Consider the following 23081-nt stretch of genomic DNA (forward strand, 5'->3'; position numbering starts at 1 on the left):
AAAAATATTATTATTATTGTTATTATTTTAAGTGAGAGGAGGGGAGATAGAGAGACAGACTCCCGCATGCACCAACTGGGATCCACCTGGCAACCCCCATCTGGGGCTGATGTTCGAATCAGCCGAGCCATCCTCAGCGCCATGGGCCGACTCTCAAACCAGTTGAGCCACTGGTTGTGAGAGGGGAAGAGACAGAGAAGGGGGAGAGGGAGGGGAAGAGAAGCAGATAGTTGCTTCTCATGTGTGCCCTGATCAAAGATCAAACCCAGGACTTCACACGCTGGGCCAGCACTCTATCCACTGAACCAACCTGCCAGGGCCTAAAAAATTATTTTTAATTATGCAAGGAATGTTTGAATATATTCTTGTTATAAAGAAATTCAAAGAGCCTGACCTGTGCTGGTGCAGTGGAAAAAGCATCGACCTGGAACGCTAAGGTCACTGGGTCGAAACCCCAGGCTTTTGCCTGGTCAAGGCACATATGAGAAGCAACCATGAATGGATGCTTCCTGCTCCTCCCCCAACGCCTTTCTCTCTCTCCTCTCTAAAATCAATAAATAAAATCTTTAAACAAAAATTAAGTAAAAAGTTAAAAAAAATTCAAAGTGCCCTTTATAGAGCTCACACTATCCCACATCTCTCCCTATGGGTACCAGTGCTCGCAGTTTGGGGCACACTCTTCCTCCCAGACCTCTGATTCCTTAGGAGAGCATCAAGTCGCCCCAAACAGCCACATCCTCTGGAGCTGGGGTAGTCAACCTTTTTATACCTACCGCCCACTTTGGTATCTCTGTTAGTAGTAAAATTTTCTAACCGACCACCGGTTCCACAGTAATGGTGATTTATAAAGTAGGGAAGTAACTTTACTTTATAAAATTTATAAAGCAGAGTTACAGTAAGTTAAAGCATATAATAATAATTACTTACCAAGTACTTTATGTTGGATTTTCACTAAGTTTGGCAGAATAAATCTTTATAAAACAACTTACTACTATAGTTAAATCTATCTTTTTATTTATACTTTGGTTGCTTCGCTACCGCCCACCATGAAAGCTGGAACGCCCACTAGTGGGCGGTAGGGACCAGGTTGACTACCACTGCTCTAGAGGGACAGTCCCTCTGGTGAGGCTCATTGTGCTGGTTCTATAGCTCATCCTTTCTTTCAAGGGCCCCTGGAGAAACACAGATTCTGAGCTGTTCTGTTGCCATATTCCTTACTGGGCACCATTATTGGGGAAACTAGTCCAGACCATACAGTTTCTTGGCTATCTGTAGGTATGGCTTTAATGAGCAGTGGCCCAGAAGAAGGCTATTCACCAGGCAGGACCTGGTATGACGTCTGGGAGCATGAAGATGTTCTTAGATAAACACACTTCAGGTTTTGTTTGTGAGTTACAGGAAAAAATGTGGAGAATTTGGCATCTGGACCTGATTCTGATTCAGTGGTTAACTGTGAAAGAAAAGGGAAGGAGGTCTGGATGTATCCTTCTGTATCATTTTTGTGGTTACCTGGAGAAGGAAGGTATGGGTTGTTCAAAAGACTTATTTTCATTTGTTTAGCTAAAAGCACCTGAAGCGATGTGAAACAGTTGATCATTTTCAAGCATTCTAAATTAGTTTTCTCCATACTACAACGTGTCATTACATACCTTACAACATATATGTTGCCATTTCCAAAAATTCGAGCTCTGGGTTGAATTACTTTTTTGATTATTGCTTTCCTGAGAATGTTCCCTGCTAAACCAAACTCTTGGCTTTAAGCGCAGCTCTGGTCCTATTCTCTCACACTTCCCAAAGTCCCAAATCATTTCTCAGGTGTCTTGTTTGAGGATAGTTGTACGCTGCACTTCTGTTTTACACTGGGAGGTCTTTGTATTCCCAGCATCTGACCTGGGAGGTGCTGAGGAATCAAAATTTGGTATGTGCACTTACCCAGGCTGAGGATTTCTGATCTTGTTCCTTGGAACAAGGGTTGGCTAAGCCCTTATAAGGTCAGAGAATCTGTAGCATTCTTTGGATTTCTTCAGCTCTGACCATTGGCCCTCAAACTTAAGGTTTTGTTTTGTTTCCCTAGGAAACCCCATGCTCTGATTCTCCGTTAGCCTACAGACCCTTTCTGGGAGTGGGAGGTGGCGGGGGGGGGGGAACGGTCCCTTTGTATTCATCCCAGGCCCTTGCTGCTCAAAGTGGGGTTGAGGACCAGTAGCAGTAGCATCACCTGGGAGCTTCTTAGAAATGTAGAGTGTCAGGTCCCCCCTTCCCTAGACCCACCCAGTCAGGATCTGCATTTTTCACAAGTCTGAGCAGCATTGCATCTAGCCTGCCCTAGACCTATCTACTCTTTGGGGATGGGGGCAGAGGGCCGAACTGCTCTAGTTAGCTCTCCTGGCTCTGCTCTCTGGCCTGCTCTCTCTAGATAAGCTGACTGCTGGGTTGTCTGGGTTAAAAACCTGAATAAGGCCCTGGCCGGTTGGCTCAGCGGTAGAGCGTCGGCCTGGTGTGCGGGGGACCCGGGTTCAATTCCCGGCCAGGGCATATAGGAGAGGCGCCCATTTGCTTCTCCACCCCCCCCCTTCCTCTCTGTCTCTCTCTTCCCCTCCCGCAGCCAAGGCTCCATTGGAGCGAAGATGGCCCGGGCGCTGGGGATGGCTCCTTGGCCTCTGCCCCAGGCGCTAGAGTGGCTCTGGTCGCAGCAGAGCGACGCCCCAGATGGGCAGAGCATTGCCCCCTGGTGGGCAGAGCTTCACCCCTGGTGGGCGTGCCGGGTGGAACCCGGTCGGGCGCATGCGGGAGTCTGTCTGACTGTCCCTGTTTCCAGCTTCAGAAAAATACAAAAAAAAAAAATAAAAATAAATAAAATAAAATAAAAACCTGGATAAGCTCCTCTGTGTCCTACCCCAGGACAGGCCTGCCCTCCCCATGCCAGCCCCCACGTGGTCCAGGCACACTCCCCCTCACTCTTTAAGACACAGTTGGAACCTCATCTTACTCTGTGCCTTCATCCCAGCCGATTGGAGTCCTTCCTCCGGTTCCTTCACCATAGTATACATTTGCTCTTATAAATCATACTACGATAAACATCTCTTTACATCAATCATTGTTAATAGCTCTAACTACTGTATTTCCCATGTATAAGATGCTCCCATGTATAAGATGCATCTTAATTTTGGGGCCTGAAATTTGAAAAAAAAAAAGTATTACATAAAGTTATTGAACGCAAGTTTTATTCATCATAAGATTCATACAACTCTTCTTCCATGCGGAAAAGCAGGAAATGCAAGTAAAAAAACTACAACCACTGTATAAGACGCACCCAGTTTTTAGACCCCAAATTTTTCAAGAAAGAGTACATCTTACACATGGGGAAATACGGTATATATTTTCTTGAGATAAATTCAAAAAGGTGAAATTGCTGGCTCAAAGGCTAACAGAACTTTCTAAGGAAGGCGTTTGATGCTTATTTCCAGCTTGGAAATTGAATATTGACATTTACTACAGTAGATCATTTTTTTTCTTTTAAGATTCTAAATTTATTTTTATTCATTTTAGAGAGGAGGGCGAGAGGGGGAGGCGACAGAGTGAGAGAAGGGGGGAGGAGCAGGAAGCATCAACGCCCATATGTGCCTTGACTAGGCAAGCCAGAGATTTCAAACCTGTGACCTCAGCGTTCCAGGTTGATGCTTTATCCACGGCACCACTACATGTCAGGCTAGATTAGAAGATCATTCTTTACAAGGCTGTCAGCCTTGGTTCACATTGGGATCACCTGGAAAGCTTTAAAAACTACTGCTGTCTGGGCCCCACCCTAGAGATTCTGATTTAATTGGTCTGAGGTGGAGCCTGGGCATTGGGATATTTTTGTTTGTTTATTTGCAGAAAATATGTAGTTTAAATTTTTTTCTATTAATGAATTGATCATTTTCATGAGCACCCACCTGCTGGTATTGAGGAAATGATAACAATTAGATTCAGTCCAGTCAATAAGTGTCCATGTAGGTACATACTTGATATCTCAAGTTAAAATTCTCGGTCTCTCAGATTACCTTTTTATTTCCCTGTTCTCAGAGATGGTATGTGAAGGGTAGGGGTTATACCAATATTGAAAGATATGAGTACAGACATAGATAAGATGTGATGTGAGTAGTGGTGGGTGTGTGGCTAGAAGGATGCTTTAGCCTATGGGATGATGATGTGGAGGACCCAGGGGTGGGATTCATCTTTCCAGTAGAAACCCCTCCTCCCTCCCTTCCCAGCCACCCCTGAAATGCAGGCCTTTTCTCAGCAGATTGGTGAGTGGTAGAATGGGACACCTGAGTAATAATAACAGTATACTACCTAATAGCTGCTTATACAATCCTAAAGCTGCTACTACTTGCTGGGCACTGTTCTGAGCTATTTTACATGGAACTCAAGCCTCCTAAAAACTCAGTGATGTAGGTTCTATTAATATCCCTGTCACCATCAGCTAACTAGTATATGTACTGGTGGCAGATAAGCGTCCAGCTCCCAGGTGTTGCTGGCATGTAATCAGGGTGAAGAACCACTCATTTAAAGGGTCCCCATGATGTCTCCTTTTATGAAGAGTTCTCCTGTAGAGTAGACTTCACTCCCAGTCTGATTTAGTGACTGTAGATTTCATACCTTAGGTTTGTGCAGAGCAACATCTCCTGTATGTAACTCAGTGTCTACATTCCAGCCTCATCTTTTTTTTTTTTTTTTCAGACAGAGGGACAGATAGGGACAGACAGACAGGAAGGGAGAGAGATGAGAAGCATCAATTCTTCGTTGCAGCACCTTAGTTGTTCATTGATTGATTTCTCATATGTGCCTTGACCAAGGGGCTACAGCATACCGAGTGACCCCTTGCTCAAGCCAGTGACCTTGGGCTCAAGCTGGTGAGCCTTGCTCAAACCAGATGAGCCTGCGCTCAAGCTGGAGACCTTGGGGTCTTGAACCTGGGTCTTCCGCGTCCCAGTCTGACGCTCTATCCACTGCGCCACCGCCTGGTCAGGCCAGCCTCATCTTGGCAGCCTGTCAGCTCCACCCATCCCTCCCACCCGACTCTTGCAGGTGTCACTGTGGTCCTGAGGTTAATGATCGTGGCTGCACCTGTGGTTCATGTCCTCCCAGTGCCTCCACCCACATCTGATAATTATGACCTCTGGCACCTTCCTAGACGAGGACTTTTTAAAGATGTTCTTTCTTTCCTGCTGCCAGCCCTTCCAGGACATTGCTTAACATCTATACCTGATAAGAAGCACCCGTGGCAACTTCTATAAACAGATTCCTGGGCCTACTCCCCAGGAGAGTTGATCTGGGTGTTCGCAGAGCGGCCCCTGGGCTGTGCTGTCACTTCCTGACTCAGAGGGAGGAGGTTGAGCTGCCTCCGTGCTGGGCCATCAGTCCTCTCTCCTCTGTGCTCCCCCTGCTGGCCTCTCAGTCTCCCAGACCACCTCTTTCTTTCTTTTTTTTTTTTTCCTTTTTTCTTTAATTCATTAAAAAAAATTTTTTTTAGACTTGATTCATTTTTTTTAGAGAGAAAGAGAAGGGGGCAGGAGCAGGAAGCTTCAACTCATGTGCCCTGACCGCGTAAGCCCAGGGTTTTGAACCAGCGACCTCAGCATTCCAAATCAATGCTTTATCCACTGCACCACCACAGGTCAGGCTAGACCACCTCTTTCTTGAGAGACTTCTTAAACCCTACGACTGCCTAGCGCTGCCTACCATTCAGGCCTTGCCCAGGCTCGCTGACCTACTTCTCCAACTGAAGCTTTCCTCGTCCCCCAGAGTAGAGGCTGTGAAAGTGTGTTCTGTGGGGTGACAGGTTTTGTTTGTCCACTAACCTTTAGAAATTGGGAAGATTTTAAAAAGTGCAGCTTGCTGACATTGTTTTCTTTTCTTTCCACGTCCAGCCTCAAGGCTCAAGACTTCTTGTTCCCTCCCTGCACGCAGACTGTGTGTGTGAGATGGGACCAATCTCAGTGTTGGCAGCAGGCACCCCAGCTCATAGTGTCACTTTTTGTGGTGGGACTTTCTCTTGCCCTGGGTCTTATACTGCTTGTGCTAGTTGTCCTGAGAGATGCCTATGGCTTGGCGCTGGCTGAAAAGAGCTCTGATTTTTTTTTTTTTTTGAAGCTAGAAGTGGGGAGGCAGAGAGACAGACTCCCATATGCAACCGACCTGGATCCACACGGCATGCCCACCAGGGGGCGATGCTCTGCCCATCTAGGGTGTTGCTCCGTCTTGGTCGGAGCCATTCTAGCTTCTGAGGCAGAGGCCAAGGAGCAGTCCCCAGCGCTCGGGACAACTTTGCTCCAGTGGAGCCTTGGCTGTGGGAGGGGAAGAGAGAGATAGAAAGGAAGGAGAGGGAGAAGGGTGGAGAAGCAGATGGGCGCTTCTCCTGTGTGCCGTAACTGGAAATCGAACCTGAGACTTACTTCTACATGCCGGGCTGATGCTCTATACTGCTGAGCCAACCGGCCAGGGCCTGATTTATTTTTAAAATGAAAATACTGAGGGCCCTGGATGGGTGGCTTAGTAGATAGAGCATCATCCTGGTGGTCCGAGGTTGTGGGTTCGATCCCTGGTCAGGGCACATACAAGAAGCAATCAATAAGTGCACAACTAAATGGAACGACTAAATGGAACGGCAAGTTGATGCTTCTCTCTCTTTCCCTGTTCCTCTCCCTATCCCTCTTCCTCTCCCTCCCTTCCTCTCCCCCCTATAACCCTCCCTCCCTTCCTCCCCCCTCTCTCTATCTCTTTCGCTCCCTTTCCCCCCCTTCTCTCCCCCCTCAAGTCAATGGAAACTTTTTTTTAAGATTTTTATTTATTAATTTTTTTTAAAACTTTTTAAAAAAATTTTATTTATTTCATTTTTAGAGAGGAGAGAGAGAGGGAGAGAGAGAAACAGAGAGAGAGAAGAGGGGAGGAGCTGGAAGCATCAACTCCCATATGTGCCTTGACCAGGCAAGCCCAGGGTTTCGAACCGGCGACCTCAGCATTTCCAGGTCGATGCTTTATCCACTGCGCCACCACAGGTCAGGCCTATTTATTCATTTTTAGAAAAAGGAGAAAGAGCAAGAGAGAGAGATACAGAGAGAAGGGGGAGGAGCAGGAAGCATCAACTCCCATATGTGCCTTGACCAGGCAAGTCCTGGGTTTTGAACTGGTGACCTCAGCATTCCAGGTCAACATTTGATCCACTGTGCCACCACAGGTCAGGCTGGAAACTTTTTTTTTAAAGAAAATTCTGAGGCTCCACTGCCTGGGTGGGGGCCACTCTGGGGCCGAAACCAGCTGGAACTGGGTGTTGATGGCTCGGCCCCTTGCTAGGCCAGAGATCTCTGTTCAGCACAGCCCTCACCACTCTTTCCGAGACTCCCCCTGTACTCCTTGTCATCACCTCTCTGGCTCTGGGGCATTTGGGCCTGGGACCACAATTTGGGACAGGGACTGCTCACTGCCTGTCTGCTAAGCTCCTTCCCACTGGGGATACACTCTGTGCCTCCCAATCCTTCCTGTCCTTGCAGGCCCCATTCCCATCCTGCCTGCTCTGTAAACCCTTTCGTCTGCCTTCTCCCTCACCCCCAGAATCACCTGCCTTCCTCCTGAACACTTATCCTCCTCAGTCCAGTTCTTGGATAATGCCTTCCACTGCCATGAATGTGGTTTGTAATGCTTGTCTTGATGGGGGGTTTTCTGTCTCCTGACCCACTTCAGACTGCACGTGACATACGTCTTTGTCCCCACCTACAGGGCCTAGGCACAGCCAGTGGCTGTCTTGGTTGTATTATTTGGGGGTGGGAGACTCCAGAAACGTACCCAATTGACTCCTTAAGCAGTTTCTTAAAGTTCTGTCAGAACTGCTCCTTCGGGCTAAAATATTTAGTCCATTATACATTTCTCCATTGGTTTGATAGGAGAGAATCCCAGAGAATGAACCTTGGAGTCAGGCTGCCTGGCTTCATGGCCCTGCTGCTGAGGAGCTGCAAGACCATCGGCAAGGTGCTGAACCTCTCCGAGCCTCAGTTTCCTCCCCTTTCACAGGTTGTGGTGAGGATAAAACGAGATGACGCATGCACAGTGTCATTTAGCCCAGTGCCCGGGATGTGATAAGGCCTCAATAAATGTTAGCTTTTGCTATCTTGTTCTGATCTCTGTGCCAGGTCCAAGGCTGGCTGCTGGACTCCAAAATACATAAGCTGGGGTTGGTCTTCAGGACCATTTGTCTCAGGCAAATCTGAGGTGGCCCCAGAGAGTCAAGGACCAACACAGGATTCTGCTTAGAGCACAGGGAGCACAGAGGTTGTGAGTGGTCAGGGTCTGGGTATGTGACCTCAGGCTGACCTTGCAGACTGAGTGGAGGCCCGTGCTGGCAGCTGCAGAAGTACAGAGAAGGAAGCACAGAGGGCACTCGGGGAGTGGTGTGGGAGGGCAGGTTACTGTTAGGCAGAGAGGCCAGAACAGATTCCCAAAGGCCTTGTGAGGGACAGGGTTGCTAAATTTAGCAAACGAAAATATAGGCCACCTTTTAAAATTTGGATTTCAGAGAAGCAACAAATACATTTTTTTTTTTTGTATTTTTCCGAAGCTGGAAACGGGGAGAGACAGTCAGACAGACTCCCTCATGCGCCCGACTGGGATCCACCGGCACGCCCACCAGGGGGCGATGCTCTGCCCACCAGGGGGTGATGCTCTGCCCCTCCGGGGCGTCGCCCTGTTGTGACCAGAGCCACTCCAGCGCCTGGGGCAGAGGCTGAGGAGCCATCCCCAGCACCCGGGCCATCCCTGCTCCAATGGAGCCTTGCTGTGGGAGGAGAAGAGAGAGACAGAGAGGAAGGAGGGGGGGAGGGGTGGAGAAGCAGATGGGCGCTTCTCCTGTGTGCCCTGGCCGGGAATCGAACCCGGGACCCCTTGCACGCCAGGCTGACGCTCTACCACTGAGCCAACCGGCCAGGGCCTTTTTTTTTTTTTTTTTTTTTGAAAGCAAGGAAAGCAGGGAGAGAAAGAAAGCAGGTAAGGGAGAGAAAGAAACAGAACGTCAAATGTGTTGTTCCACTTAGTTATGCACTCATTGATTGCTTCTCATATGTGCCCTGACCGGGGCAGCCCCAGTGGGCTCGGGATCAAACTGGCAACCTCAGCGCTCTGGGGCACTGTTCTATCCACTGCGCCACCCACCAGGGAAACAAATAATTTTTGAAGTGTAAATATGCCCCAAATATTGTGTAGGTTATACTAAAAAATAAATTTTGTTATTTATCTAAAATTCAAATTTAATAGGGCAGACTGTATTTTATTAGACAGCCCTACTTGTGTGCCCGGTCCCCAAAAGGTCCTGCTAAAACGCAGACAGGTTTTGATCACAAGAGGGAGGATCCTGTTAACTTGTTGGAGCAGATTTATTTTTCAGAGTGGCCTGAAGAGTGAAAGCGGACATCAAGAAGTCCTGTTGAGAGTGAAAGGGTGGGTGGGGTGTAAAGAGTGCAGCCTGGCAGGACACACAGGGCAGGTGGCAGTGGGAGGGCCTGAGCCCTGGAAGAGGGCTGTCCCCAAGGGAGCTTGGGTGAGGCCTGGGTTGAACTTAGAGCTGGGAGTGGTTTCTTCCACTTCTCCAGACTGAGCCCCTGAAAGGGACCTGGCTTAGCTCTCTGACTGTCCTTTTGTAGGGGTCCCGGCTCCCAGTTCTGGACTGTTGGCAAGGGCTGTAGCTCAAAGGTGAGATTTGAGAACAGAGTGACAGGGACAGTAATTGTGGGAAAAAAAGACTCATCTCTAGTTTTGGAACAACAAGTGTGGTCAAGGAGTAGAAAAACAGGACAGGAAGGTCACAGGATGCTGTGAGGTGTCCTTTGGACTGGGCAGGCAGCAGGCCTTGTGGATGGCCACCTGGGGTACACCGTTTGGAACACATCTTCAGGCACCCTCAGGAGCTCCGGATTGCCTACGGGACAAACCCCAGAGACCCCCAGCGAGGGTGTCCACGGCTTTCACAGGTTGATCTCATCACCTTCTCAATCCTGTTCCTCCTCATGACCTCTCCTCCACACTCTAGGCTCTAGCCACACCAAACCACCTGCAGTTAAAGACGCCAGCAACTGTGGCAGTGCCCACAAACATTAGAGTACTTAATGCCTTCCTCTTGCTTTAAGCACTGTGCTTGTTTAACTTGATAAACCTGCACAGAGATCCTGTGAAGTGGCTACTATTATCCCAATTATGTGTTTGAGAAAACCAAGACACAGGAAATCAAACAACTCACCCAGGTCACACAGAGAGTAGTGGGTTTAAGAGTCCAGATTTGGACCCAGGCTGCCTGGGAGGAGAACCTCCACAAGTAACCACGCCCCTCCATTACCCTCACCACACACTGCACTGTTGTGCTTCTGTGTCTTTGCCTGTCAAACCCAGGGCACACAGCACCTCCTCTGCAAAGCCTTTCCTGACCATCCCATGTCCCCTAGCCGCTACCCCACACAAGTCTCACCAGGTCTCCTTAGTAGTTTGTATCATCTTTTTATGATGGGGAAGGTCTAAGTCATAATTATGTATTTTTCTGCCTCTCCATTGTATATATAGCACCAACACTTTGCAGAGTGTATACACACTATTTTTTTTAATTATTTATTTATTTTTTACAGAGACAGAGAGAGAGTCAGAGAGAGGGATAGACAGGGACAGACAGACAGGAACGGAGAGAGATGAGAAGCATCAATCATTAGTTTTTCATTGCGCGTTGCAACACCTTAGTTGTTCATTGATTGCTTTCTCATATGTGCCTTGACCGCGGGCTTTCAGCAGACCGAGTAACCCCTTGCTAGAGCCAGCGACCTTGGGTTCAAGCTGGTGGGCTTTTGCTCAAACCAGATGAGCCCTCACTCAAGCTGGCGATCTCAGGGTCTTGAACCCAGGTCCTCTGCATCCCAGTCTGACGCTCTATCCACTGCACCACCGCCTGGTCAGGCTACACACTATTTTTTAAGCTAATAGTTCATGAGACGTACAGATAGTTTTATGAGAAGTCTGAGCCCTGACTGGTTGGCTCAGTGGATAGAGCATCAGCACAGTGTATGGACATCCCAGGTTCCATCCCCAGTCAGGGGTCACATGAGAAGCGTCCATCTACTTCTCTTCCCGTCCTTCTACCCCTTCTCTCTCTCTTCTCCTCTCACAGCCAGTGGCTCTATTGGTTTGAGCATTAGCCCTGGGTGCTGAGGATAGTTCGGTTGGTCCAAGTGTTGGCCTCAGGCACTGAAGATAGCTTGGTTGATTCAAGCATCAGCCCCAGATGGGGGTTGCTGGGTGGATCCTGGTCGGGGCACATACAGGAGTCTGTCTCACTATCTCCTCTCCTCTCACTTAAAAAAATAAAAAGTCTGAAGCTATTGAGTGAATCTTTGGAATAAAGATAAGAATAAAGTAACTCTGAAATCTTTCTAATTGTCAACTATAGATTTAAAAAAATAAAATCCCCAAGGTCAGCATCAGTGGTTGTAAAGAATGGAAAGAAAACACTGATATTTATAAAGTATCACTATATCCCCATTAAATTATGTGTGTGTGTGTGTGTGGGGGGGTGTTGTCAGGGAGAAATATAAATGAGAAAAAAAAGAAATGGACATGTATAGGCTAGGCCCTGATATTCTGTTACGTTCTTTAATCTTCCTGACAACCTGACATGGAAATAATGTGGCCCCCATGTTAGGAGATTGAGGCTCAGCCAGGTTTAGTGCTTTGCTTAAGGAACAGGGATTCAAACTGCGATTTGTCTGCTTCCCCCCCCCCCCCCGCATCCAAGAAAGAGGATTAGAAAAATATAAGACTGTCCCTGGCTTCTGGGAATCCTGGCCATACTGTGGGGAGGGGCTGAGTGCCTTAGGGTTTAGAGAGAAGGGTGCCTGGATTCTTAGAAGTGGAGTAACGGACATGCCAGGGGACGGATACAACCCAAGGCATGTTCACAGATGGTACCAGTCTATGGCGGTGGTTTTATTTTTTTTAATTTTTAATTTTTTTTTTTTTTTTTTGCTTAGAAAAGTAAAGTTAACAGGGTGACATTGATCAACAAGAGTACATAGGTTTCAGGTAAACATTTCTATAGCATTTGAACAGTTGATTATGTTGTGTACCCATCACCCAAAGTCACATCATTTCCGTCACCTTATATTTGTTCCTCTTTATACAATTCCTCCAACCCTCTCATCCCCTTCCCCTGGTAACCACTGCACTCTTATCTATGTCTGTGAGTCTCAGTTTTACGTCTATGATGATGGTTTTAAATACCATGCTAGACAGAGTTGCCTTCTAGTCATAATTTCAAAGCAAAAGTGACAGTTACCAGTCCCTTATCAGAAAACCTGGTACCAGCCTGGCCTGTGGTGGCGCAGTGGAAAAGCATCAACCTGGTATGCTGAGGTCACTGGTTCGAAACCCTGGGCTTGCCTGGTCAAGGCACATACAACAAGCAAGCAATAAACAACTAAAGTGAAGCAACTATGAGTTGATACTTCTCACTCCCCGCCTCTCTGTAAAAATCAATAAATAAAAATCTTAAAGAAAAAAGAAAACCTGGCACCAGACGTTTTTCAGAATTGAGTCTGCCCAGTTTTACAGAAGTAATAATGTGGTATAATACACCACTAAATGGACCAACTCAGACATCTGTTGCAGGCCACACAGGCACCAGTCTAAATTAGAAGGCCCTAAGACGGGTCACGACTTACAGCCGGGTGTTCCATGTCTGCTGAAGTCCTTGCAGCAGTCCATACAGTGGTCCAGGTCTAGGTCTAGCCATTGCCCTGGAGGGTGACAGCTCATATGTAAGAAGAGGAGATTCAGGTCGGGTGGGTGTAGGAACTGTTCTAGCCTAAGGAAGCCCCAATGAAGCCCCGTGTTCTACAGAGGCTGGTCTGTCTTGTAAGAATACCACCGATAGCTGCCAGGGCCCTCGCAGAAAGTCCTACTCAGGGAAGTCTCATTTGCACTTTCCCAGGTGCAGGTGCCACTTACCATTCTGGGTCATTTTTATTTATTTTATTTTATTTATTTATTTTTAGAGAGGAGAGAGACAGAGAGGGAGAGAGACGAGAGAGAGAGAGAGAGAGAGAGAGAGAGAGAGAGACAGAGAGAGAGAAGGGGGGAGGAGCTAGAAGCATCAACTCCCCTATGTGCCTTGACCAGGCAAACCCAGGGTTTTGAACCGGCGACCTCCGGTGACCTCAGCATTTCCAGGTCGATGCTTTATCCACTGCGCCACCACAGGTCAGGCCCATTCTGGGTCATTCTTACCATAAGCACTGTTGCCTGGTTATGGGTGTAGTTGCTGTACTACCTTTATCTGGTCTGCAGGGAAACGGGCTGGCAGAAAGTTAACTGAAGGCCATTTTTCTCATGCCCATCCATGTATATATCATATATTTGCTAGCACCTTCAGCGACGTGGCATCCCATTATCAGAATTAATGTTCCTGCAGCAAAATGTATCATGAAGTGGGATAAATAAAGATTAAATGAACTTCACATCAGTTCAGGTCAGGCTTTGTACCAAATGAATTACGAAACAATCTTTCAGTATTTGGAGCATTCGGAGTTGGGCATCATTTGGAAAGGGGGTGGTAGACCTGTATGTGCATTTCTCTCCTCTTAGGAAATTCATGACACAAAAGATGTGCAAGTTGCCTGACTTGCCACGAGAGGGCACCTGGTTCTCATTTTGTATAGGTAGGATCCTTGCTAATGGAGGTTTTCCTCACTTCAGCTTGCAGATGCCAGCAAGTTACCCAACCTGGAAGAACTTCTCCAGTCCTCCGAAGAAAAACACAAAAGGGCCTGGGACCTGCTGAGCTGGATTTTATCCTCAAAAGTCCTGACAATCCACAGTGTAGGGAAGTCAGAGGTGAGACTTTGGTTTGTAGCATCACAGGATCCTAGGAGCCTTTTTGTGCAGCAGATGACCTCGCCAACTTGTTGCAAATGCTGATTCCTGTGCCTTGCCCCCCGGGATTCTGATTCTGTGTCTGAAGTGGGGCCCAGGAACTTGCACACTAGCAGTGCAGAGCTCTATTCTCCCTCCTGCTAGCTGTGTGACCTTGAACATGTGCATTTCAGTATCTCAGTTTCCCTCTTCTGTAAACTGGGGATACGAATAGTGTATTTCCATCAGAGAAGTGGCTGTGAGAGTTGAATGAGAGCAGTGCCTAAGGGCACATGCTAAGAGCTCCGTAAATGTTGAGTATCTAACAAGCACCCCAGTTCATTTTGATTAGGGTGGACCCTTGACCACACCGTAAGAAACGTTGGTAGGAAACAGAGAGGCAGAGCCCGAAGTAATGGAAAACCCCGTTGTCTGGGTTCAAATTCCACTTCTATCCATAATTGGGTCTCCTTTCCCCATCTGTAAATTGAGAATATCAATAGTTACCTCAGAGGGGAGCTATAATGGAATGTGTGTCACTCCCAGTATAGTTTTATTTATTTATTTATTTTATTTTATTTTTTTTGTATTTTTTTTTCTGAAGCTGGAAACGGGGAGAGACAGTCAGACAGACTCCCGCATGCGCCTGACCAGGATCCACCCGGCACGCCCACCAGGGGCGATGCTCTGCCCACCAGGGGGCGATGCTCTGCCCCTCCGGGGCGTCGCTCTGTCGAGACCAGAGCCACTCTAGCGCCTGGGGCAGAGGCCAAGGAGCCATCCCCAGCGCCCGGGCCATCCTTGCTCCAATGGAGCCTCGGCTGCGGGAGGGGAAGAGAGAGACAGAGAGGAAGGAGGGGGTGGGGGTGGAGAAGCAAATGGGCGCTTCCCCTATGTGCCCTGGCCGGGAATCGAACCCGGGTCCCCCTCACGCCAGGCTGACGCTCTACTGCTGAGCCAACCGGCCAGGGCTACTCCCAGTATAGTTTTGAGGATAGACCAGACAGTCCATAATTTGGAGTCCCTTGCCTGGCCTGACCTCCCAGGCAGGCCAGGTCTGGGATGGCAGGTCCCCAATCTTGTGCTTCTTCCTCTGAGAGGCAGCAGGGGTTTATCTGCACTGATCACTTAATCAGTTTTAATGCAAGAGCATGCAATTTTACAAGCTTCTGCAAAAGACATAAATCCTCCTGAAGTAGCATAGAATTTGCTGTCTTGGATTCTAGTGTCTGGGGACATCCATCTGTGTTGTGTGGTAAAATAACAGAAAGATCCCTGAAGTGGGAGTCCGCAGTCCATTTCAGGTCCAGGCCGGGCTCTTCTGGATGATCTCTGGGTTTCACTTTTGTCATCTGTTAAACTGAGAGTTATTCATTCCTCGTGGGGGCTCAGGCTTCTACTAGGTACTGTTGCAGGTAAAGAAGATAGCCAGTGCTCCTTGACCTTTGATTCTGGACCAGTTAACTTCCATTAAAATACGGAGTGTTGGCACCCAGGATGATCAGCTTTTTATTGTGCCCAAGCAAGGGCATTAACCTACAACATATCCTCATTATATAAAATAGATGTCTTATCACACACAAAAAAGAATGGTGCTGACCTCAGAATAAAGAACAGTTCCTCCCAAGAAAGGATCATGACAACCTCACAGCAATATAAATATTTATGTCTGTTACATTGCTCTAATTTTTCTTATTTAATCACAACCCAGAGAAAACTTCACCACAGATTGTGACTTACTGTTTGGAAATCACTGAGATGATGAGGTCTCTGCCCAGAAGAGGGTTAAGTGCCTCTTAGGAAGTTCACTCTTCTGTATCAATTCATTTTTTTGCTGCATAACAAACCATCTCCCCAAAATCTAGTGGCTTAAAACAATGCTGGTTGTTTCTCATGATTCTGTGGGTTGGTTGGGTGGTTCTTCTGGATGGGGCTGGCTCACTTGGGGCTGGGAGATAGCCTCACTTACAGGTCTGGGGTTCAGTTGGGATGGCTGCTGTGTGGGGGCCTTCGCTGCGAGGCTCTCACCCTCCTGACGGCTAGCAGGGCTTGTTTATCTGGCGCTGAGGGAGAGGGATTCCCAGGGGCAGACAAGGAAGGCAAGTCCTTTTCAGGCCTCTGTTTGCCATATGTTTACCAACATCCCATTGCCAAGGCAAGTCACATGGCCAAGGCCAGAGTCAAGGGGCAGAGAAATAAGTTTCCATCTCTTAATGGAATCTTGGTGGAATTCCACCTTCAAAGTCACATCGCTGAGGGGTGGGAGGAAAAATCTATGGCCATTTATCACACCTTCCTACCTCCTGAGATTATTGTGAGGGTGGATGGAATACAGAAATTAGACGTGAATGTGTTATGAAAACTAGAACTATCTTTTGTTAGAAGGAGCAATGTATGCTTCTCAGCCTGTTGTAGGGAAAACATTATGAGAGGAAGGCAGTCTTGGGCTATAAGCTCTGAGGTTGTTTATAAGTTGATGTCTTTATTCTCATGAAACCAGTTGTTCTCATGAGCAGAGTCCTTTGGCCTTAAGCCGAGGCCATTTTGGCAGCACATTTTATCAGCTTCTCAAATAAAATTGTGACTCCCTTCATGTTTTCAAGTTTGAAAAGATCCAAAAGCTGACTGGTGCCCCTCACACTCCTGTCCCCATGCCGGACTTCCTGTTTGAAATCGAGTACTCGGACCCAGCGAATGCCAAATTTTATGAGACCAAAGGAGAACGAGACCTACTCTACGCCTTCCATGGGAGCCGCCTGGAAAACTTCCATTCCATCATCCACAACGGCCTGCACTGCCACCTGAACAAGGTGGGGCCCAAACCTGCTGACGTTTGGGGGGCTATCAGAGCAGGGGAGGGGTAGGGATGGTAGGTTCATTAAGTCCTTGCTACTCAAAGTGTGGCCCACAGACCAGCGGCAGCTGGGAGCCGGTGAAGATGCAGACTCCTGGGCCCACCCGGAACCTTCTGAATGAGAACCTGCACTTGAACAGGCTCTCCAGGTGATTCCTGCACCAACTGCAGTTCGAGAAGCATCAATTTAAAGATGGTTTCCAGCCCCAGCTGCACATTTAGAATCACTTGGGGAGCTTTTAAAACTCCCCATACCTGACTGTTCTCAGATCAATTAAATTAGAATCACTGGGAGTGGGGCCCAGACAGGAGCATGCTTTAAAAGCTCACCAGGCGATCCCAGTGTGTGGCCAACCCTCACCACTCAGCATGGTTCCTGGACTTGTTGGGCAAGTACCTGGAATGTCAGGGCCTACCCCAGGCCATCTGATGAGAACTCACACTTAACAAGCTCCCAGGGGATTCACTTGCACATTGAAGTTTGAGAAGCCCGGCTCTAGGGGTCACTCCGAGGGAGTCAGCCCTGGGACAAATCGAGGGATGCACCAAGGAGAAGTCCTTCCCCTCCTTGAGCTCGCTTCCTTCCTTTAGTTTCCTCCTTTTTTTTTTTTTTTTTTGTATTTTTCTGAAGCTGGAAATGAGGAGAGACAGTCAGACAGACAGACTCCCGCATGCGCCCGACCGGGATCCACCCGGCACGCCCACCAGGGGCAACGCTCTGCCCACCAGGGGGCGATGCTCTGCCCCTCCGGGGCATCTCTGGGGCAGAGGCCAAGGAGCCATCCCCAGCGCCCGGGCCATCTTTGCTCCAATGGAGCCTTGGCTGCGGGAGGGGAAGAGAGAGACAGAGAGGAAGGAGAGGGGGAGGGGTGGAGAAGCAAATGGGCACTTCTATGTGCCTTGGTCAGGAATCGAATCTGGGTCCCCTGTACGCCAGGCCGATGCTCTACCGCTGAGCCAACCGGCCAGGGCCTCCTCCCTTTTTTTAAGAGTCAAAACAGTGTCGGCCAGTTTTTCTCTGCTGGTACTTCTTTGCCTCTTAGGTAAAAGTGTAGGAGAAAGAGTACAGACAGGAGCCAAGTAGACCACCTTAGCAACTGTGTGGCCCTGTGCAGATTGACTTAAACTCTCTGAGCCTCAGTGTCCTCATCTGTAAAATAGGCCACCATTACCCACCTTCTGGTGCGCGGAGAGGACTGAAACAGTTTGTGTATGCACAGGGCTCTTTCGGTACTAAGCACCCAGGACGCTGGTTTTTAGGCTGATGCAGTGGGAGTCTGGGCTGGTTGGACTGCTGCCACCCCTCCTGCAGTCGGGGCAGCACCTGCCCTGTCCGAGGCGCTGGCGCCCAGAGCACAGGCTGAATTGCGGCTGATGCAGATGCAGCGCGGAGGCGGGAAAGACTTCCCAACAGTGCTGCAGCTAATTAGCGTAGTAGGGTTTTGTTGAGGATGACGGGCTTGTTTACACTGGCTCTCAGCTGATTGTTACGGCCAGGCTACCGGAACCTGGGGCCTCCCTCCACAGTGCAGCCAGCCTGGAGAAGTTGCCTGCAGATTACAGTCCTGTACACCAGACCTTCACTTCTGTACCCCAGGAAATTTGCTGTTTAGCGGCATCTTATCTGAGTCCTTTGGTGAAGTGGTTGCTCTTCTGGCCTCTTCTGTCTGGGTTTTTTCAGTGAGGGGCCTGCCAGTTGAAGCTGTGAGATTGTTCTTACGGTAGAAAGACCCCATTTCCTGCCTTTCTGCTCACTGTAGCCGTGCTCGAGGTTCTTGACTCTAGGGAGGGGTGTATATACAGACATAAGGGGAGAATGAGTGTGGGTCAGATCAGAGGACATCCGGTGTCCTTAGAGAAGGTGTATATCAGCTTTTGAGGCATGGGAACTCTGCCTGACCTAGCAAGGGGTTCCCAAAGGCCAAGCAAAGGCTTGTTTCATTTCCCATAAGCATCACTTAACTGGCTTAGAACTGTGGATGTCTGATGGCCCCAATTAGAACATTTCTCAGTTCCCAAGCATAGGATGTTCAGTGTGCTGTTAGAGTTCACTCATCATTTTGAGATACTGATGCTATGGCCCTGGAATAGCAGCTATTCTGGGTAGCAGCTACCTGGAATGTTGTGTTGGAAAGAAATCTGAGTCAGTGTGAGTACCATGATCTATATTTTTATGTTAGCCATCATGGTTGATTATTGATCTCCCTCCCTCCCTCCCTCCCTCCCTCCCTCCCTCCCTCCCTCCCTCCCTCCCTCCCTCCCTCCCTTCCTTCCTTCCTAGTGAAAGGGAGGGAGATAGTGAGACAGACTCCCACATGTGCCCCGATTGGGATCCACCTCGTAATCTCGTCTAGGGTTGATGCTTAAATCACCCGAGCTATTTTTAGCGCCTAAGGCTGATACATTCAGATCAACTGAGCTATCCTCAGTGCCCAGGGCCAATCCTCGAACCAATTGAACCACTAGCTGTGAGTGGGGAAGAGGGAGAGAACAGGGAGAGGGAGGAGGAGATAAGCAGATGGTCACTTCTCCTGTCTGCCTTGACCAGGACTTGAAACCAGTATGTCTATATGCTGGGCTGATGCTCTATCCACTGAGCCAACTGGCCAGGACCAATTATTGATTTCTACCATGAGCAAAGGATGTGTTCGCTATGCCTTCTGTAGGCTCAGCTCGAGGAATTAAACCTGAGATCCTTCTTTCTCTCCTGATATGCTTTCTCATGGAAGGTACCAAGTTAGCATTTACCATCAGGGTGCTACCTTCTAGATTTTTGGACATTTTCTAGGTCAACACCAATACAAAGAGTAAAACTTACCCTGTCCCTCCTATAGGCCTTCCTTATTCAGTTATAGTTTCTGGTCTGAGAGATTCACTTCTTTTATAAGTAGTGACTCAGATTACTTCCCCCTTTAAGTGTGATCCCCCTTCCAGTACGTAAGGATGTGACTATCTCTGCATGCCCATCAGTGTGACCATGCTAATGCATTCACGTAGCAGGAATCACTACTATCCTATGCCATGAGATCCTGTGATGGAGTGCCCCCTGTCATGTGCCAGGTGTTCTGATTGATGCTTTGTACACATTATCTCATTGAATCCTCACCCACAACCTTTAAAGGAGATACTGCTATCACCATTTTGTAAACGTAACTGAGACGCAGAGAGTTTATATAATTTGCCAGCTTGTTGGAGATATAGGCAGGATTCAAACTCAGGTCTGTTTATATTCTTATACTTATTTTTTTCTCACTCAGCCTTGACCACAAGAACTACCAGTTTGTCATGCTAGTTGGGTATATCCACCATCAGTTAAATTGTCATCAGATAAGAATGTGTTTATTAATAACCCTGTGATGATGTCATAGGATTATTTGATATTATTATGCCTTTTCCTGGGATAAAAGGAGGCTTAAAAATTTTGTGTTTATTATTCAACTCCGTTGAAGAAAGATCTGTGTTGTCTTGCTGTGCCATTCTATAATTACCCAGCCCTGCTTCTTTTCTGATGGCCTCTGCCATTCTAGACATCCTTGTTCGGCGAAGGGACCTACCTCACCAGTGACTTGAGCCTGGCCCTCATTTACAGCCCCCATGGTCACGGGTGGGAGCACAGCCTCCTTGGCCCCATCCTCAGCTGCGTGGCTGTGTGTGAGGTCATTGACCATCCAGATGTCAAGTGCCAAGCCAAAAAGAAAGGTGAGTGAGTACTTGGCCCAGACCTGGGCTGCTGGCCTCTGGGTTTGCAGGCCCTTGCCGGTGGCCCAGCTGTTGGGTGGAGTACCCGTTGCATGCCAAGGGATGGGCTGAGTCCAGAGCAATGTAGAACAGGGCCTGCCTTCACGCAGTGAGCAGTCTTCTTATGGACTGAACACAGTGCGGAAGATACCACTTACTACAAGGTGGTTGGGAGAGAGTGCCAGGTGAGGGGGCTGATGGGATCCCCAGGGCAGCTCAGAGGAAGGAGCAATTGTGGGTCCAAATGCTCAGAGAAAGCTTTGGGGAGGAAATGAGCGTGATAGCTGAAAGTGAGGAGTGAGGCCAGAGTGTGGGCTCCTTGAAGGCAGGAAGTGGATCTCATTCAGTGTTGGGCACCTGGTATCACTAGGGAGCCTGGTGTGTACTTGACATTCAATAAACATTTGCCAAACTGAGGCTAAAGATATGTGTTTAGACCCGTTCCTCCAGGTTGCTCTCTGATGTGTGTTGGAGCCCCTGGAGGATGTGAGAGGCAACTGAGGCCATGGGCAGTAAATCCCAGGCCTCCAGGGAGCAGATGACTGGCTTCTCGGATATGTCCCTTAGATGATTTGCCGGGTACCCCCTGCTGTATTGCCTGCAAAGACAGAAGAGTCACAGAGCTGTCATTCTGATCTCCAGAACTGGCCTGTTGGGTCCACTGAGAAAAGAAAAATTGAGAAAACTGCCTGTTCCTGGCCTCTAATGTAAAACAACTGGAACGCTGAGGAGCGGGCCCAGGCCTGACGCCACCCTCCTGAACCAGACAGCATGAATATTTGCATTTATAATTCCTAGGAAGTTTGCAAACCATGACATTAAACATCAAAACAAAACCTTGCAGTGTCTGCTGTCACACAGCTTTGGCCTTTTAAAAAAATTGCTAAAGCTTTTCATGTTATTAAAAGAAAAGTTTTGTTTCTGTTTTTTTGTTTGTTTGTTTAAACAAGCCTTGGTACAAAGAGGAGATGTGTTCTAAGAAGCTCGAATCTGGAATGATTAATTTAAAATGCCTGCGACGAGGCTTGTCTCTGATCAGGCCCTGTTCCTCGTGATGTTTTGGACATCAGTCTGCTTCTTTCCTCTGCTTTCCCCATTCAGTTAAGTTTTTTTCCCCCTTGTATCTCTTTTATTTTCCTGTTCCTTTTCTTCCTTCTCCTGTTTGTCTCTCTGTTAATTCTTCTGTTTTTTTACTGTTTCACATACACACATAGGCCCCTTCCTCAGCCTGCCGGGGCTTCTCCACCCCCAGACCAGGAGGCTTGACCCATTTATATTTATAATCTGCTTCTTTTATTATTGTAGCCCTTCCCACAACCCCCAGTGAAGTTGTGCTTTACTCTCCTTATTCAGATTCCAAGGAGATAGATCGCAAGAGAGCAAGAATCAAACACAGTGAAGGGGGCGACATCCCTCCTAAGTACTTTGTGGTCACCAACAACCAGCTCCTGCGAGTGAGGTACCTGCTGGTGTACTCGCAGAAGCAGGCCAAGAGGTAAGAAGGCCGCATGAGAAGCGTCAGGTCCTCTGTCATCAGCACCCTCTTTCCTCCAGCCTCAGGCCTCAGCTGTGTATAAAGTCTGTAAGGCACTGTGCTAGATATGGTGAGGGGTGAGGATAAGGTTGTATAAGATCTGGTCCTGGCCCTCAGAGGACTGTAGATTCTAGTGACGAAGACAGAAAGAGAGTCATAAACACAAATAACGTGAGGGGCTGAATGAAGCCCAATTGGCTCCCCCGGACCTCAAGGCCCCTCAGTCACCCAGGCTCCGTCCCGATGGCAGGCTGAAACCCACTGTTTAGATTCAGCTGAGAGGCAGGGTGTTGACTGGCTGGGATCTTGTGTCACCCAGCTAGGTCACTTTCCATGGTGGCTGCTGAACCACCATCTTCTCCTCTCTGGACCGGAGATGCTTCACCTTCATCTTTGACGTGAAGGTGTTGAACCCAACAGCAGATGAGGCCTTTTGGCTTCTCAGAGCCACAGTGGCCACCTCCTCCCATCTCAGCAGTGTGGTGGTGGGAGGGTGTGCAGGCTTCTCCAGCGTCAGGGTCACTTTGAGATCTTGTCGCATTGTTGGGATCTAGCTTCTCATGGGGATGAGCAGTAGGTGAACAGGTAAGACAGGAAAGGGGGACACTTTAAACACTCCCCACTCCTGCTTATATACACTAGTGGGTTCCATGCTTCGGGACTTCATAAACCAGTAAAAATTCCCCCTTCCCTCAAATGTGGGATATTTGTATAGAGTTCCTGAGTCTGGGGACATTATCTTTTGGTTTAAAATTATCTTGCTTTTTGTACTTGCAAATTTCATTCCTCCCCACTTCTCCCTGGAGCGTCTCTTTAGTGCACAGTGGGATGGTTTAGTTCATCTCCCAGCAGGCCAAAGAGGATTTCCCCGGCACAGACTGATAGCTGTACGTGTCTAAAAGTCAAAAGACTTTTGCTCAACAACCTGCCACCTGCTGCCATCTGGGCGGACGCTTTGAGTGAGGTCATTCTTCTAGATACCAAAGTCCTGCTTAAGAAAAGATGGGCTAGAGAAGGTTCAAGAGGAGCAGCTAGAAAAGA

General features: G+C 48.2%; 1 protein-coding gene across 3 annotated transcripts in view; it reads left to right on the plus strand.

Annotated features, from left to right (window-relative positions):
* Window positions 1-23081, plus strand: part of PARP16 (poly(ADP-ribose) polymerase family member 16) — a 31506-nt gene that overhangs the window by 3209 nt on the left and 5216 nt on the right. For 2 of the 3 annotated variants that reach the window (XM_066388491.1, XM_066388492.1), the window contains exons 2-5: window positions 13759-13896; window positions 16518-16724; window positions 20296-20467; window positions 21860-22001. In XM_066388491.1, the coding sequence (XP_066244588.1) occupies window positions 13759-13896; window positions 16518-16724; window positions 20296-20467; window positions 21860-22001 (659 nt within the window). Of the gene's footprint in view, window positions 1-7922; window positions 8008-13758; window positions 13897-16517; window positions 16725-20295; window positions 20468-21859; window positions 22002-23081 lie in introns of all 3 variants that reach the window. The other variant, XM_066388493.1, reaches the window with a different exon arrangement.

This window comes from Saccopteryx leptura, chromosome 6 (assembly GCF_036850995.1).
Source record: "Saccopteryx leptura isolate mSacLep1 chromosome 6, mSacLep1_pri_phased_curated, whole genome shotgun sequence".
Taxonomy (NCBI): Eukaryota; Metazoa; Chordata; class Mammalia; order Chiroptera; family Emballonuridae; genus Saccopteryx; species Saccopteryx leptura.